We start from the raw sequence: 18,338 nt of genomic DNA on the forward strand, positions 1-18,338 counted from the left end.
AATGTTGTTGACATATTATCTTTTTGTTTCCGCTCAGAATTTTCGTATTTGTTCTCAGATGCCTCTGCACATAGCGACTCACCTCAGTAAATAAATTATGTTTCGAGTAAAACCGTGATAACCAACCATAATAATAACAATACCAACCAAGGAGAGGAGTCTATTTTAGTATGTGATGACTCGAACCTGGGGGGAATGGTATAGTGACTGGTACACAACAGTGCATTCTATGTTTGTTCTTCCTACTAATACACCAAATCTCATATTCAAACTGATACAGACTGGTCTAACAGTAGAGAGACTATGACACGTTATAAATGTAATGTTTTTGGTATATTCTTTTTTCATTCGATACAGAAGAACTAGCAATAATAACATGATTTCATTGAACTGGCTGTTCTGTTCCCAAATGGAACTGAGATAATTTGACAGACTTCTAACACTGACGTCCGGGATTCGATGCCTTGCGGTGGACACACAACAGAACCTATACCATTATTCTTTAAGTTTATTGTGTTATTTGGATAGAGCCTGCAGTTTGTTGTTAAGTACAAAACTACACAATGGGCTATCTGTGCTGTGCCCACTATGATTATCAAAACCCAGATTTTATCGTTAAAACCTTTAGACTTACCGTTGAGTCACAGGAAGACAGAGTTTGTTGTCAGCTAATATATTTCTTGTAAACGTGTTTTAGAGCCAGTTATATTTTTATTGAATAGCTAGAAGGTGCCAAATGAATGTTAACTACCTAATGTGACTCGTCTATTCGCGAAGTAAAAAAAACAACAACAAAGAAACGAAACAACATCTTCGCTTTTCAACTCCGAAACGTTCAGTCACCTTAAGTTGGATTGGCTACATTCAAGGACGATTTCGTCATGTTGTCACGTGTCTCTTTCTCCAAGTCTGGTGTACCTGCTTCAGTTAACTTTTCCAGTTATGGATCGTGAAGAAGAGGTTCCTACGGTCTTACCTTTGTCTTAATCTAGTTTTCAAATTTCTGTTTAACACAAGTAAATGGTATAGTATAAACCAACTTTTAGGTTACTTCAGTCTGTCTACACCTGGTAAACGTTTGTTATTTTACTTCTTGGATAATATACATTCTTTGGTACCTTTCTTTTGACTTCCCACTCAGGGGAAGAACATAGTCTGATTTTCATTACGTCCGATTGATAAACACGTTCCTTTGTATTTATTAATTTCACATTTAGTATGTTATAAATTATTCACGTTTTCCTGTGTTATGATTGTATATTCTCAATTTCTTACGTTATGTATAGAGTATTCTAACAATTAAACCGTGATGTACCTATTTCACGTCATAATAAGCCGTGATACGTCATGTTATATTTACAGCAGTCGAACAAATAGACAGTGTTGTTTGTAACTACTCCACGTTGTAACAAATCGTGGCGCCTTACGTTGATGTCCACTGACACATGTTAAGAAGAGAAAACATTGACTTTCATTAGAGTAAAATTCACATCACTGAATGTGAAGATCATCACGTATTACTTCAAGCCATTAAGAACTGTAACAGTTGTATGTGGAATGAAAATAAGAATAATCAGTGTTTATTGCTCTAAAAATATACTTTATTTGCTCTTATTAACCAATCAATGTATTCGTACAAACCTACTTTATTCACCTATATTATTTATTAGCCAATCATCACGTAATGAAATTAAAGTTTAAATTAACATCTTTATTTCTTTCTTAGTGTTACACATACTGTATTTTATGGTCAGCTGCTTCGTAAAGATACAAGATGATTGGTACCACGTCTACAATTCTGTACTTTATATTCCATCTGGAGTTGATAACAGCTGTAAATCTCGAACCAGATTTATCGGAATCTTCTGTTGTCCACACAACTCTTGGCATGGTTCGTGGATTAACCACACACACCGCAACAGGAAAGAATGTCGATGTGTTCTGGGGAATTCCTTATGCAGAGCCACCTACTGGTTACTTGAGGTTTCAACGCCCACAACCCAAAAAACCTTGGAAGGGAGTTCTAAATGCTACGACTAAACCAAACTCTTGTTTCCAGATCGTCCAATCCTCTTTAACAAATTTCTCTGAAGCTACTACTTGGATTGTAAAAACTCCCCTAAGTGAGGACTGTTTGTACCTCAATATCTGGGTTCCACATCCCCAGCCACAGAAGGCACCTGTCATGGTCTGGATTCACGGAGGAGGTTTCTACATTGGTTCGTCCACTCTGGATGTTTATGATGGTGGAATATTATCTTCTGAGGAGAATGTCATTGTTGTTACCATGAATTATCGTCTAGCAAGCTTGGGCTTCCTTTATTTCAACCGATCAGACGCGCCTGGTAATGTTGGACTTCTTGACCAAGTCATGGCTTTGGAATGGATAAATAAGAACATTGCACATTTTGGCGGTGACTCTGAGAAAGTGACAATTGTCGGAGAAAGTGCTGGAGCCAGTAGCGTGAGCTTACACCTTTTATCACCTTTAAGTAAAGGACTATTTAACAACGCAATAATGGAAAGTGGCTCAGTATTTAATTCTTGGAGTATTCACGATCACGAAACTGCCATCAGTCAAGGACTGATATTAGCAGAAGTTTTAAACTGTTCTCACGATTTTGGAGAATTGGATTCCACAATGGAATGTCTTAGAAACAAAGATCCATCTGATCTAGTAAACAATGACTGGATGGCAATAAAATTCCTTGATTTTCCTTTCACTCCTGTTGTTGATGGAATATTCCTCACGGACAGCCCTGAAACACTCCTGAAGGAAAACATTACATATAGACGAAATCTCTTAATTGGAAACAATCAATATGAAGGATATTTCTTATTGTTTTTTAATTTTCCCGAAATATATAATAAAGAAAAAGTTGGTGTCACTCGTGGTGAGTTTCGCAGATTAGTGGAAACAGTAGTGCCTAACGCAAATACTTTCCAAAGAAAGGCTGTTATTCATCAATACACGGACTGGTTAGAAGAGGAAAACAACCTTAGTAACAGAGACATGCTCATTGACTTAGTGGGAGACAAGTATATCACATGTGATTCTATTAAATTTGCCCATACTTACTCAGAACTAGGTAACGATGTCTTTATGTACTTATTTACTCACACACCTTCTGTTAGACCTTGGCCTCACTGGATGGGAGCAACACATGGTGACGAAGTATTCTTTGTGTTTGGAGCACTGTTGAACTCTCTTTTTGGCTATAGCAGCGAGGAAAAAGAATTTTCTAGAAGAATAATGAAACATTGGACAAACTTTGCTAGAACAGGGTGAGAACCGATTTTTGTTTATTTAGTATATATATCTAAGTAGAATTTGAACTCATTGGACCTTCCATTGGATGAGAAAATTAATTATAACTTCAATTAATCTAGTTTCCAAGTGGCTAAGTGCTAAACTTGAGAACTAGTAACGATAAAATAAAGGTTCGATCCTTGTGCAGTTTTGCTCTTAATGAAAATAAATAAGCAATTTATAATCCAATAAATGAAACAAAAAGAGGACTTTCAAATCAGATAAAAACTATTTTATAATTCTATGTATCCTTTAACCAAAACTTAATGTAATACTATTATTTAATAACAAAGATAGCATAGAATTAATATTTGACCAAAATAGACTTAATAAAATACTACCTTCATAATAAATTTATGTATGTAGTTACTTCTTGGTTTGTTATCTTCAGCGACCCTTCTATTGTGTCCGAAGATTTGAACAAGACAATTCTGTGGCCAAGATACACTACCAGAGGGCGTCACTACCTTACATTAGATATTAACATCACAACTGTCGGAAGAGGTCCTAGGGTCCAACAGTGCGCTTTTTGGACGTTATATTATCATTCACTTCTTGAAACGACTTGTGTGTAATGTTTGTTTCTTTTCTCATTTTAAATAGCAAAGATCTTTCCTAAAAAGTGTATTGATTTTTATAAAACGATAAATAAAAAGTGAGAATATCAGACCAAGTGTGTAAGTGATGTTGTTTTGTTTTTTAGTGTTTTATTAAGGAAGATTCAATTTACATTAAACATACCACAGTTGGTGGTTAGTTACAATGATGATTACTAGAAATTAATATTAATCAATATATCAGGGGTTTTGTTTTTTTGTTCACCCCTTCATCTTTCTTGCAAGAATCTCTGCTTACAAGATTAGATGAATTATTATTAGTAGACCAACGGTATCTAAATCACAAGTATAGCCTAGTGGTAAAAATGCTAGACTCTGAACACTAAAAACAAGGTACTGTTCGTTGTACACATGCAAGAGTTGGACAAAAATTAGAAACAAACACCCAGAGAAGAGGCTTCAGAAGGTGTGTTTCCATCTTTGGCTGTTAAAATTTCATCGGTTCCTGAAAAGTAAACTGAGTTGTAAGGTTTTATTCCTCTACGACAAAATTTGACGAAGAAGTCCAAGGTCTCGTTCACTCCTCGCAATCTTCCAACCAACGATAACAAGACACATGAGATTATCGCCAAGCTGTAATAACCTTTGACACTGTTCCTCTTATAAAGCCAAGTTGCGTAATGTGAGGTCCTACAGTAGATCAACTTTGGAATTCAGTTAAGTTATATTTCTTAAGTGTATGTAAATAATACCGATAATCTGTGTAAGGAATACTTGGAATAACATATTCGTAACAATAAAATTGAGATCACTAGGTAGCGATTACGTAATTATTACACAAGAAACATTTAAACATTGGTTTAATGTGTTTTTCTAGCTTTTAAATTAAATTGTAGTCGAAGTTGTAGAGCATAGTTAAAGAAAGAAATAAACGGCACATTAATTTCAGCCCGTTGGCACCAATTCCATGGGTGTTCGAACCCTCCAAAAATATTTTTGATTCAAATGCTTCTGAGTATCCTGAAGCCGCGCAAAAATTGCACCCTTCATCCCAAACTAATTGTTAAAGGTGGCGCTAGTGTTTACGACTGGTGATGGATCATTGTGCTTATTAGGTGATTTGTACCGGATCAGAAATTTGGGGGTTACGATTTTGTAGATCAAGGTAGATTTAGATTAGAGAGTATCATAAACTATAATTCTCATAACTTAACATAAACATTATTTCATCTAGAATTTGACTAAGTATACAAATAATTATAGTAATAATAGGTGGACAGATTTAAAGTAATACTAGTTCGACTGATTTAAGAAACAACTTTCCACTTCAAAATCGCTTTAAAATCATCCAATTAGTATCGCTTTAATTTTTTCTGTACTTTTTATTGCCGCATTTGTTTTCGATATTTATTATAACGAGTTCGAATACACGTCACACCAAACATGTTCACCCTTTCAGTCGTAAGGGCGTTATAATGTTGTGGTCAATCCCACTATTCGTTGGTAAAAGTGTAGCCAAAGATTTGGCGATGGGTGGTGATTACTGGCTGCCTTCTTTCTTGTCTTACATCGCTAAATTAGGAACGACTAGTGCAGATAGCTCTCGTGTGGCTTTATGCAAAATTCAAAACAAACCAAAAACAAACTTATAACAATTCTACAAATAACCAACTATCCCAACTTTCCGTCACAATATTATTTATTTGTTCAGTTTTTATACGTCCATGCAATGGACACAACACTCATAAACATTTGTTGTAACACACTTCAGCCGTTTACAGTGGAGAACCATAGACTTAGAACAACCCACACTTTCAACAACTTTGTGAACATATCCAAATAAACCCTTTCTAGCACCACACACATTTTGACCACCATTTGTTGTAACACACATCAGCCGTTTACAGTGGAGAACCATAGACTTAGAACAACCCACACTTTCAACAACTTTGTGAACATATCCAAATAAACCCTTTCTAGCACCACACACATTTTGATCACCATTTGTTGTAACACACATCAGCCGTTTACAGTGGAGAACCATAGACTTAGAACAACCCACACTTTCAACAACTTTGTGAACATATCCAAATAAACCCTTTCTAGCACCACACACATTTTGACCACCATTTGTTGTAACACACATCAGCCGTTTACAGTGGAGAACCATAGACTTAGAACAACCCACACTCTCAACAACTTTGTGAATATATCCAAATAAACCCTTTCTTGCACAACACAAATTTTTACTACCATCTGTTGTAACAGACTTAGAACAACCCACACTTTCAACAACTTTGTGAACATATCCAAATAAACCCTTTCTAGCACCACACACATTTTGACCACCATCTGTTGTAACACACTATAGCCGTTTCTATTCCAAGTTGTACTGACTTAGTGATTTTTCGACATATTTGAAAATGTCCCTACTTGTGGTTGTTCCATGCATATTGTGTACAGAAGCTAATTCTTCAGTCACTTCAAAATTAATATTGACTCCACGAAAAAACAACAGCATATGTGAAGTGTCGGACACATCTGTTGACTCGTGACGCGCGACGGAAAAGCACTCAAACTCTTTGACCTTGCATTTCAGCTGAGACAGAATATTGCTTCCAATATCCTCAACTCAATGTGCTAATGTATTCGTCGAAAAGCTGATAGTCATAAATAAGTCTTATTTTTTCTGGGGGCATTTCTTCGGTTGCTTCAATGGTACATAATTTAATTAGCTCACCATCGGTAAATGGTTTTCCTCGCTTGGCCATCAGATGTGACACTTGGAAACTTGTTCTTGTTGTAGCTTCATTCTTGGCTTTCTTCTTAAATACAAACTGAGGTACACCGGGCATGCGTGGAAAGAAACACGTTGCTTCAGGAACACTGGGATCGATAAGTTTGTTTTGAATTTCACGCAAAGCTACTCGAGGGCTATCTGCGCTAGCCGCCCCTAATTTAGAGGTGTAAGATTAGAGGGAAAGCAGCTAGTCATCACCACCCACCGCCAACTCTTGGGCTACTCTTTTGCCAATGAATAGTGGGATTTTTCGTGACCTTATAACGCCCCCACGGCTGAAAGGGCGAGCATGTTTGGTGTGACGAGGATTCGAACCTGCGATTCTCAGATTACATACAAGTCAAGTACTTTATCTACTTGACCACGCTGGGCGTACAACGTTAAGCAACTGAATAGTTTATATATATTGGTGTTTTCTTTCACATTTTTTATTAAATTAACGGATATATTTTTCATTACAGTTTTCTTGTATGTTGGTTTTATTCTTCTAAACTGGGCTTAATGACTAGCTACTTGTCGATGACCACACAAGTTCCTCTTCTGAGGTTGTATAAAGATTAATTAGTCACTTATATTCGTGACCTATTCAGACTGGTTTCCACTACTTCAGGACTATGTTTTTCGTTTTCTCGGTTATTTATCAGTTGTGAGACTGTACAGATAGTTATCTATTCATACTAGGGGGAAGGGACATTGTGCAAGTCTGAGTAAAACCACTTCTATTAAAGAATGTGGCAAAGTGCTTTATGTCATGTTTTGATGTAACATAAACCTGCGACGAATGAGTATTTAATATATGTCTGCTTGAAGACCATTTCTTTCCCGTCAATATTTAATGACCCTCACTTTTCAGGATGTTTATGAAGTTAAGTTAATTTACTCAATAACAACAACAAAAAACATTTCGTCTTTGAATGTTGACCTTAAAACAGTCGCCAAGGTCCTCAGTTTGCAGCTATGCAGTTTCTGGTACAAAGTATACAAACGTGTAGAGTCTGTTGCTTTTTATTTTCCATACTTTGGTTTTGATGAGAAACACAGTGTACTCTATATACTAGTAAAATATACCAACAATTTTCGCCACCCTTGACAAAAGTAGAACAGTAAAGCCTTTATTTATACTTATCATAACTTTAGTGACAGTTTATTTAACTTTTCTTCTAAGTTCGTTTCTGCTTACAATACAGGTAGAAACGTTAGGCTTAACAGGTATCATATAAATATTTATTACTTTTCAAGGTTTGAGGCAGAACTGTTCTTAGTCTCCTATTTTGTATATCTCGACTAACGAGTTGCTACTATTCTTTCTGGTAAACAAGTCTAATAAAGATCCCAGATGTTATGAGTTTTGTTCTTTTTTTGTTTTCGGTCTTACCTTTTTGGAAAAACATTTGAAGGTAGATACATTGTACATTACTGCGACGAGGCTTGTTTAAACGTACACTAATCTTTAATATGTGATTTTTGGGAGTTGGTGTGGGGTCATTTTGTTTCATTTTGATCTGTATAGGTCTGATGCTCTAGTTAAGAGTTTGGAAAAGAATTATTTTTTAAAACTTTTGAATTGGGAAATATTTATAGGGGAGGCGGAAGATGTTCTGTAGTCCTGTCATAATCATCCTAAATATTTTTTTATAGGTCAACCAAACTATTCTTGCAACGTACAAAGTATTTTCATATTACTTGTTACCCTGGAAGCAATATAGTCTCTCTAATACCGCAGTCAATTCTTTCTGTTATATCTATTTTAGAATAACTATTATTCATTACTTTTATATCTATATTTACTTATGTGCTAGATTATTTTTACACGCATTTTTATTTGTTTTGTGTATTTGAATGTTTAGACTAGTATCACCGTATTTTTTTTCTTATCTCATGCTTTAATATACATTTAATTTTCACCTTATAAGTAAACGTTTCATAAAAGATGTCACGTTTCTGTGACGAGGTTTCCTTCCTATTAACCTATATGGGCCCGACATGGCCAAGTGTGTTAAGGCGTGCGACTCGTAATCTGAGGGTCGCGGGTTCGCATCCCCGTCGCGCCAAACATGCTCGCCCTTTCAGCCGTGGGGGCGTTATAATTGTACGATCAATCCCACTATTCGTTGGTAAAAGAGTAGCGCAAGAGTTGGTGGTGGGTGGTGATGACTAGCTGCCTTCCCTCTAGTTTTACACTGCCAAATTAGGGACGGCTAGCACAGATAGCCCTCGAGTAGCTTTGTGCGAAATTCCATAAAACAAACATACACACAAACAATTAACCTATATTCGTTTTATGTAGATATTTTTCTTTATGGTTATTTTTAGATTCCAAACAGATAAGACGCGTCAAAATTTATTCCAGCTTGAAACTATAGTCCTTTTCTTTAAATAAATTAATATATACACATACAAATGTTGTATAAAATTATTACACTTAATTTTTAATTTCTCTAAGTAGCGTCTAAATTTTGCACACATAAAGTTTAGTATTTATTTCACCGACAATAACAAACTTAAGTTGGTTTGTTCGAATTTAAAACCTTATACAAATCTACAAACAGTTAAGAAATAATCAAACTGTTCTATGTTTTAGCTATTACAAGAAACAACTATTCCTCTTGGATAATATTAATAGTTTCCCTCAATCAACGTTAAGAAAAATGTCAGGAGACGAACCATGAAAACTAAATATTTTAATGTTAAATAAAACTAAAGTGTTTTGTCAGTTAGTTGGTTGATTAGTGGCATTCTGTAGAAAGATATTCTTATGATGATAAAACATGCCAGTACTTCAGTGAAGACATCTGGACATTTCTGTGATGTGGATACCAACAGAATAAACAGAACTGGTAACACACACACACACACACACTTCTTCAGATTGGTTTACTATCTGTGGTTTTTGTCACAGGAAGTCTAAATTGTAAACTGTGGTAACTTTTTTGTTTCAGTGTTTTATATCAGTTTCAGGTTTATTCGTAAAGGAGTGAGTTGAATATTTTACGTTCTCAACAAAAACACACTTAATGTTTTTAATATTCCGAACAACTGTTTATCAGAGTCAATTAAATGTTACGAGTCGAAACATTACATTAATAATATAACTTATGACGGTTTTGGTTAATAATACTCAATACATGGTAAATAATGAAGAGAAACCTTGTTGAAAAACATCTTTGTAAGACATATATAGGTTTGAACACATTTTTATGTATAACATTTGAAATTTTAACCAGAATATTACTTTTTGTTCACTCTTTCTCTTTATTTGAGCATGTGTTTCATGTTTATCTTTTTCACACTGAAAACAAATTGTAACTCTACACATTTAGCTTCACTGTTATAACATTTAATGTACCACACTTTTAACAGAACAGAAACAAATTGTTTTCACAATATACCATAAATCTTGACACATTTTTAAAACAAGATGATAATTCTACAACATTCTTGATAATGAAAAACATACTTGAAATAAAAATGTATCTCAGAACGACAGCTATGGGTATTAACACTTATTGATAAGCAGAGAACAACGTTTCGACCTTCCTAGGTCATCTTGAGGTTAACAAAAATAATTTTCAGATACAATTCTAAAAAATGTTCTCCCATAACGAAACTATACCTGGACATTTTTTTATTTTCTCTCTCATTCTCTTGTCCAGTCGCTTTTTCTGTTCCGAAGTCATGTGATCACGCCAATCACCAATTTTCCCTTTTCTAAAAAAATCGATTTTCTTGAAATTTTCCATATCGTTCTCCGACGTTGGTGCTGGAAATTTTCCTGGACCAGCTTTCTCTTGAACTTCTTGGGACAAAGGGTCGAAAAATGGAATTCTATTCTTCATGTAGTCAAAACTAGTGTGATTTAGTATTTTACTCAGAAGATCTTCGTCAGCCAGGATTTTCTTACCTATTCTTCTCCAAGAAAGTGTGCAATTTGAATCACTGCTTCTCTGTGATTATTTATCATATTCTCGTAAGTTAAAAAGAGGACATTGGGATCGTCTTTATGAATGAACCACGAGATCAAATGGTCAAAGTAGTCATTCCATGCCACTTGACCTCTGATGAAACATTCGAAGAAATCATCAAATGTTCCTTCTTCAAACTGGTTCGAAAACATCCTCTGTTTTGTGTGAAAGAAATACGACACACAGCAGTCCCAGGGGTTCCTGACAACAACAATATACTTACATTTCGAGCTATAAGGGGTGTAAGCGAATGGAAAATGAACTTTGAAGGCTCTAGGGGGTGGAATATGTTCTACAGCCTCAGTTCCTGTGAGCTCAAGGAAAGGAATTTCATTATCAAACATTTCATGAATTTGTGGAGGTGTCGCCCCTTCGTTAAGAATCTCCCATACTATATATTGAGTCCAGGTTGTACCACACTTTGGGTAAGTGACAATTATTACATCTCCTGGTTTGGGTTGGAATCTCATAGCAGCTCGGACTCTGTTCTCTTTGAACAAACCCTTGGGGATTAACAACCCGTCGATAAGTTGCGTTTGAGGTTTCATAAAATCTGTCATTTCGTCCTCCAAACGACCAGCTATATCTGTGATGTAAACACCATAAATTATATATCTATAGTATAATACAAGAGGAAGGTAAGAAAAATATGGTAGGTTCACGATAAACTTTTTATAAATATATATCTCAATTATCCAACTACATAATATTTAAGTTAATAAACATAGTAATATCTTTTGTAGTCGCCACGTGTAAAAAGTCATTTACATTAAAGAAAGAGACAACATTCTATATCCTTTTATCTAACATAAAAAATAAAACTTATTAAATTATGTTTACCAATTTCTACTTACAAGCTATTATAAACTGGAAATGAAGAAACTACAGTACGATCAAGTTATGGAACTATACAGCAACCGTTTTACGTACCAATCAGACAGATTGTACTTGAGTAAATAACCATTTATTACCAGCTGGACTTTCATCGCTGTTTCAGCTCAATGACGTCAATATAAACAAACCCAACAACGGTACAGGTAGTGTCTTTCATCTACGTTACAGGGGCCGCTGTATATGTGTTTACGAAAAGTAGGCTTAATATTACATAACTTCGTGCAGTATTAATAAAAACTTTGTATAATTTTTCTTGAAATGACAGCACATATTACATAATACACCAAAAAGTGTATTATATTATTTAACCATTTTATGAGATAATAACTTTCTTAGAAATAAATTTATTGAAGCTTCGCTAAATCAAATGAACAAAGAAAAAAAGGAAACCAGATTTGGTTAAAAAATTACCGTTAACAGTATTCTTTGATAGATTGTTTAGGCAGAGTATTCATGATGAAACTTTGTAGAATGGATGACAATTGCCTGTTGTGGAGACACACATGTAGAGGACGGTGTTTCAAGAGTCTTCCGCCTTTCGTCTTCAAGTCAATGTGTGTGCCAAATGTCATATTAACATGGTAGTAGTTTTGGTTTTTAAACCTCCAGCGAAAAAACCCAAAAGACAAACCAATGGCGCTCGGAAACTGTTGTTTCTCTTTAGTCCCACTCGCATTCCTAGGTTATTCATTTCACAGAAATGAAGGAGTCGATTTAATATGATTTTCTCCATCAGTTTGCCAAGACAACTTAACAAACTGATGGGTCGGAAGTTGTCAGGATTTGTCCTGTTTGTTTCTTTCTTTGGTATCGTAGTGATAATGGGTTTTTCCATGTGTTTGGGTAACAACCAGTTGTTAGTGAGATGTTCATGATATTTATGAGATGTTGTAAGAAGAGACTAGAACTGTTTTTGAGAATAATATTTGGTATTTGGTCATGTCCGGGTGAAGTATTTTTCAAGTTTCTAATGTTAATTATGAGTTCAGTGATGGTAATTTTTCAAAAGATTGAACTTGAATAACTTTCTAGTGTCTTACCAGGGAATTGGGGTGTGAAAGATTGATTTGTATGGATGTAGTTATTAACATGTTATTGGTGTTGTGTGTCAATGTTGGCAGAGTTTAGGTCACTGAAGGAGGATTCGTGATAGTCGACTGGTAGGTCGGCTTTCTCCGAGTCCGTCCTTCCGATTATGTTGTTGTGTGTGATATGTTGTAATAAGTAATTTGTGTTTTTGTCGGAAGAAATGTTCTTAAATTTACCAAATTGTGTTGGTCTGTTCTTGGTTTTTTCTAAGTTTTTCAAAAATTGTGCCAACTTATTTCTTTTGGTATTTTAAGTTGTTGTTTAATTTTTACATTTGTTCTGTTGATCTGTGTTTTGATGGTCGGGTTGCATGTTATAAAATGTGTTCGCCTTAACTGTCTACGTTTGATTATTAGTGCGTGAATTTCCTGTGTTAAGGTCCATTGATTATATGAGTGTTTTTTCTTTGTTTTAGGAATTGTGTTTTTAATGGCTTTGTGTATGGCTTAAGTAACTTGCTTGACATAGTTGTATTGTTAGCATGTTCAATTGAGTGTGGCAGATAGGAATCTAGTGAAGCGCTGAAAATGAGCCAATCTGTTTTAGTGTATGTGTACTCTGAGGGAGTCAGGTACCTCGCAACGGCGTAGGGCGAGTGGTGCAGGAAGTGGGGAAGTGGTCACTTGTGGCTTCATTATGTACACTAAAGTTATAGATCCTGTTTACAACAGAAAAGTGTGTAGGTGTATGGTTGATTATTAGGTGCATGCTGTTATAGAAAGAAATGTTTTTTAATAATTCACCCTCTATGCGTGTTTCTGTTTCCTCTTAGCTCTGTGTGTGGGGAATTAAAGTCCCCATGATAATTGGTCTTGGATTATGATTAACACATTTTTGTTAGAAGTTGGTGTTGATATCTTTTGAAGGAGAACAATATATGGCTAAGATAGGGATTGTTAGACGTTTGTTAAGGAGTATGTTGCAAAAAATCGTTTATATTTCATTTAAAAGAATCTTCTATCGAGATGAGGTGTGATATTTCTATATTAAAATAATCTATAATGTATCTACTATTTCCAAAGTAAGGTACACTGTATGTAATAAATCCAGGGATTGTGGTGTTTTGTTTCTCTGTGTTTCCGAAATTATGATGATGTTGGTGTTTATATGTTTGTTTATGTTGTAATTTTTATTATTTTATCTTTGAGGTTTCCTTGTCAGTTGATGTGTAGAATTTTAATGTGTTGGATCATTGTGTTGTGCTCCTTCTCTTGTATAAATTTTAAGTGATAAATGATGTGGTTTGAGATTGGGAAGATGAAAGTAATGTCTGGTAAGGCTACAGAGAGTCTTGAGTGACTCGTGTCTTGATTCAAAAATGGGGAATTCACTTAATTCATTTAACATAGCTGATAAGTTTGTAGTGAATTCCGTGGGGTTGAAGGTGTATGTTGTCTTAGTGCGTGTGGCTTCGGCGTATGTATGTGTTGTTTGTGGTTGTGTTAGTGATAAGTGAAGCTGTTGGAGTTTCTAGTAGTGTTTGTATCGTGGTGGGAGTTGTTGAGAGGCTGTGTGTTAGTGTTTATGGTTTTGAATATGATTCTGTTACGTATCTGTGTGTACTTAGGGCAGCCTTTGTAACTGGCTGCACGTGGACCTTGACAGTTTGCTCATGTAACTTGGTTTCATTCGTTAGGGCAATGAGCAACCTCGTGAGGTCCACTACATCTCACACATCTGTCTTTAGCCATGCAATTAATTTTAGTGTGTCCGAACCTTTGGCATTTATAGCATTGTAAAATAGGTTTCTGATGTGGTTTCTCCGGTTCGGTCGTGTGTTTCTTGAAAAATAAGAAGAAACCGTCTTTGAGTAGTTTATTTTGATCGTTTTTAGTGTTCACGGTTAACTTGGCAAGTGGAATTTTTTGTTTCGTTCTAAATGATTATGTAAGTTCTGTTTTTATTATGTCATGACCTTTTGTTTTGAGTTCCTCAGTGATTTTATTATCTTTGATGTCAGAATCGACACCTTTGATAACTACTGTTGATTGAGTATTGTTATTTTGGAGTGTGTGAATCGTGGCTTTGACTCCAAAGGCATCCTTGGGCCAGTGGGCCAAAATGTGTGCAAAGTCGTGAGGTTCTGTACAATTAAACATGATTCTTTCGTAGAATGTGTGTTCAGGTAGGAGCTGACGGTTTTTATAGTGTCAGGGTGGAATATGGAGAGCGTGTTGTAATTGGTTTGATATCACTGTTTCTAATTGAAGGAGAGATTTTACCGTTAACAGTTTTTATACCAAGTCTATACTATTTGAAGGCATGATTACTGTTTATTGTTTAGTTGATTCTGTTAGGATCAATATTTTCCCATCGATGAAACTAAAAACTGATAAACGGTTATTCTTGAAAGCCATCTAGGCCTAGCATATCCTTTGCAGTTGAACGATTTTTCGACAACAGGCCGTTGTATTGTCTTCACGCCACCAAATCAGTTTTTCAGTTTCTGTTGTCGGAAAGGGTACTTAGGTTACGGTTTCAACCCTAGAAACTGTTAATCCATCGTCTCAGTCTCGAAGATAAGAAAACGTAGACATTTTGTGCTCATCCTTCTGATTAGATGGATCCATTGGATTGAACCAAAGGGTAGGAAAATGGCCAGACAAGTTACCAATTGTTTTATCTTGGAAGTTAACTTATGAAATTCTCAGTCAGTATTGAAGTGGCAGATAAGTTGGTTAAAAGTCTTTGAAAGTGTATATGAACCGTCAATAAAAAGACCAGAACAAAAGATATTGAATTAGTTTCATCATTTTAAAATACACTTTATTAGCAATGAAAAACAATGGCGCGAGGTAACTTTAAGTCTTTTGAAAGTGGCCATCATCCAGTTTTTTTAACGGTAGTATGTGGCAGGACCACATCAAGACAAATCTAGTTTAACTTTGAACTATATTAACACTGTCATTCACATCAAGAGACTTGGTTCATTATCAAGAAAGGATGAGGAACTTCCTTTACTTTGTTGTGTGCTTTTTATTCATCATGCTTGAATTAGGAAAATAATAATAAAAATATTTATTAAATCTACTGTCCACATACCGAAGATGACCATCTGAACTAATACCGATTATGTTCAACTAATCAAAGACTTGAATAAGTGTGGGTTCACATCATGGTACCTATCAATTAGCATTCAATGTCTGACAACACACAGGAAAACCACTCAAGTTTTAAAATTCACCTGGAGAAACCAAGTTTTTCGTTGAACAGACTCAGGAAAGTCTAGTGCTTTCTAATTGTTATTATTTTTCAAAAGTATAAGGGGTAAAAATATAAAAGTTCAAACGAAAAACTTCTTATAACAATAAAATAAAAAAACGTTAGTTAACATTTACACCAGGTAGCGCCGGATTAAATATTTACGAGATCCTGGGCTAAAATTTAAACACATTCACAAAAGTATTCTCACCCTATAAATAATAAAAAATATTGTTTCATAAAACTTTTGTTTTCTAGCACAGTTAAATACTTGATTGAAAAAAAAAATCGAACATAATTAAATAAACGAAACAAAAAATATATTGATTTTTTTATCTTTAAACACAATCATATAAACAAATGAAACAGTACAGATCTTGATTAATAAATAAACCAAACACGACAAGTAAAATATTTACTATTCTATCTCTTATCAGAGAAAATAATTCAGGAACAATTGAAAATTCAATTGTTTACATTTCATTTTCAATTGACATCAGCGATTAATGATTCAATCTATCACGTTCAGTTGATATAAGCGACATATTTCTTGCGTTATTCTTGGTCGCCTTTTATTTTTAATAATCTTCTGTGTTAAAAACGATCTTTCGCCTGAGGAATTTCTTTCCCTGAAGATTAAATGAATTCTCAGTACAATTTCATAATTTTTAAAAATTGAGATTATAGCATACTTTAAAATAAAGGTGTAAAAAGAAGGTTAATTATTTCTAGCATGGTGGACATCCACTGGATCTTGGTGATATAAGTGTGTTGCAGGACAAAAGAAAAGATTAAACCACCTGCTGTTCCTAAAGCGATACCTTTAATGTAATTTATCTTATTTTAGCTCTGTCATAATGTAAAACACTGTTTAGTGTAGGTATTATTAATTAGCTTACTTTGTGAATGAATATTTTAAAATTGTTTTATTTGTATTACTAAAAGAGAGATAAAAGCAAGTAATTACTGGAAGTTGTGTTTGTAATTCATTGTTGTAGAGAATATAGCGAACAGACGATTAAGTAATAAACATATAAATAAAGTAAGATGAGCGGGAAAAAGTAAAAATCTGTCGACGTGCTGACTTTGCATCTCTCTGCTTTTTCCACTGCAGACGCCAAGTTATTTTCAAGAAAGTGTAAGGAAAAGTACTCGTCTTTCGCTTCATACGCATCCTGGCTCGCCAATGCTCCTCAAAAGAGATAATAAATCTGTCAAGTTCACAAGGTCATTTGAGACCACACCCGAGCTTAGTGAATAAGGGTTACTCTAATTCAGTTAACAAGTTTCAAAATTATGTGTTAAAGTTACTCTAGCCGTGTGTGGGGTGAAGAGAAACAATAGTTTCTGATCGCCCCGGGTTTCGCCTCCCTTAGGAGAACGAAATAATATTTTAACCCAAATACCTACCAAGAAATACACGAACAAGTAAAAATATTAAGTCACAGCAAAAGATTTTGTTTTTTTGGAATTTCGCACAAAGCTACTCGAGGGCTATCTGTGCTAGCCGTCCCTAATTTAGTAGTGTAAGACTAGAGGGAAGGCAGCTAGTCATCACCACCCACCGCCAACTCTTGGGCTACTCTTTTACCAACGAATAGTGGGATTGACCGTAACTATATAACGTCCCCACGGCTGGGAGGGCGAGCATGTTTGGCGCGAACCCGCGACCATCAGATTACGAAGCGCAAGCCATAACATGCCAGGCCCCACAGCAAAAGAAAAGTTTTATGTGAAGATAACTCTGGAAGAAGTGATAGGCCTAACGTTTAATATGTTAGAGAAAGACTAACATTAGGAAAGGAGATAAGAATAATTTATTCTGTCAAAGCGTGGTTCTAAAGTAATTAAACCAACTGAATGTACTTTGACAAAAGGAACAGAGGATATGTTGAAGGAAGAAGACCAAACAATTACAAGCAAGTAGACTGGGTGTTGTTCTACTTCAGACGAATTGTAAGCCTATCAACAACACGGTCTATATTTATATTATTTAGAAGTGTAAGTGAAAGCCTTAAATTCAAAACAAACGAATCTAATATAACATTTTATTGATCGTAAACTTACATAACTTCTGATGAAGGGGCGGGTACTCCAGCTAGTTGTTAATATATTGACATATGCGTAAAATAAGTAACCGGACAATTTGACATCTGATAATTTTAGAGAAGTGTTAAAAACTTCACAACATACGTAAAGTACATATACTGGAGTAAATAAAACTGATAAGTTTGGAGGCTTAAATATACACAGTCCTTTCATACGCTTACATAGTGTTGTACCTGGGACATGTCTGTTGTCATTATTGGTTTATATATAAAAAATAATGTGTAAATGGTAATATGTTTTGGTATGTCTACTTATGATGTCTCAGAAAGGAACACCATCAATTATTAATAACTTCTAATCAAAGAATTCCAAATATATTCATCACACACCTCTATCTATATATAAGTTTAGAACTAATAATTAACACTAAATACACTAAAATTTTTTTACAAACATTTGAAACTACCTGAGTGATT

At 34.9% G+C, this 18,338-nt stretch overlaps 1 protein-coding gene and 1 pseudogene across 2 annotated transcripts; one reads left to right on the forward strand and one right to left on the reverse strand.

Annotated features, from left to right (window-relative positions):
- Positions 1-916: 916 nt before the first annotated feature.
- Positions 917-3,979, forward strand: LOC143254033 (acetylcholinesterase-like). Its single transcript, XM_076508765.1, has 3 exons — positions 917-1,070; positions 1,727-3,285; positions 3,702-3,979. Exons 2-3 carry the CDS (start codon positions 1,775-1,777, stop codon positions 3,883-3,885), a joined length of 1,695 nt encoding a protein of 564 aa, XP_076364880.1. The 5' UTR covers positions 917-1,070; positions 1,727-1,774; the 3' UTR covers positions 3,886-3,979.
- Positions 3,980-9,070: 5,091 nt separating this feature from the next.
- On the reverse strand, positions 9,071-11,854 carry LOC143254045 (sulfotransferase 1C4-like; annotated as a pseudogene). Its single transcript, XR_013029936.1, has 2 exons — positions 11,560-11,854; positions 9,071-11,215 (listed from the first exon to the last, which is right to left on the reverse strand). The product of XR_013029936.1 is annotated as a sulfotransferase 1C4-like (transcript).
- Positions 11,855-18,338: the final 6,484 nt, after the last annotated feature.

Source organism: Tachypleus tridentatus, chromosome 6, assembly GCF_004210375.1.
Source record: "Tachypleus tridentatus isolate NWPU-2018 chromosome 6, ASM421037v1, whole genome shotgun sequence".
Lineage (NCBI taxonomy): Eukaryota > Metazoa > Arthropoda > Merostomata > Xiphosura > Limulidae > Tachypleus > Tachypleus tridentatus.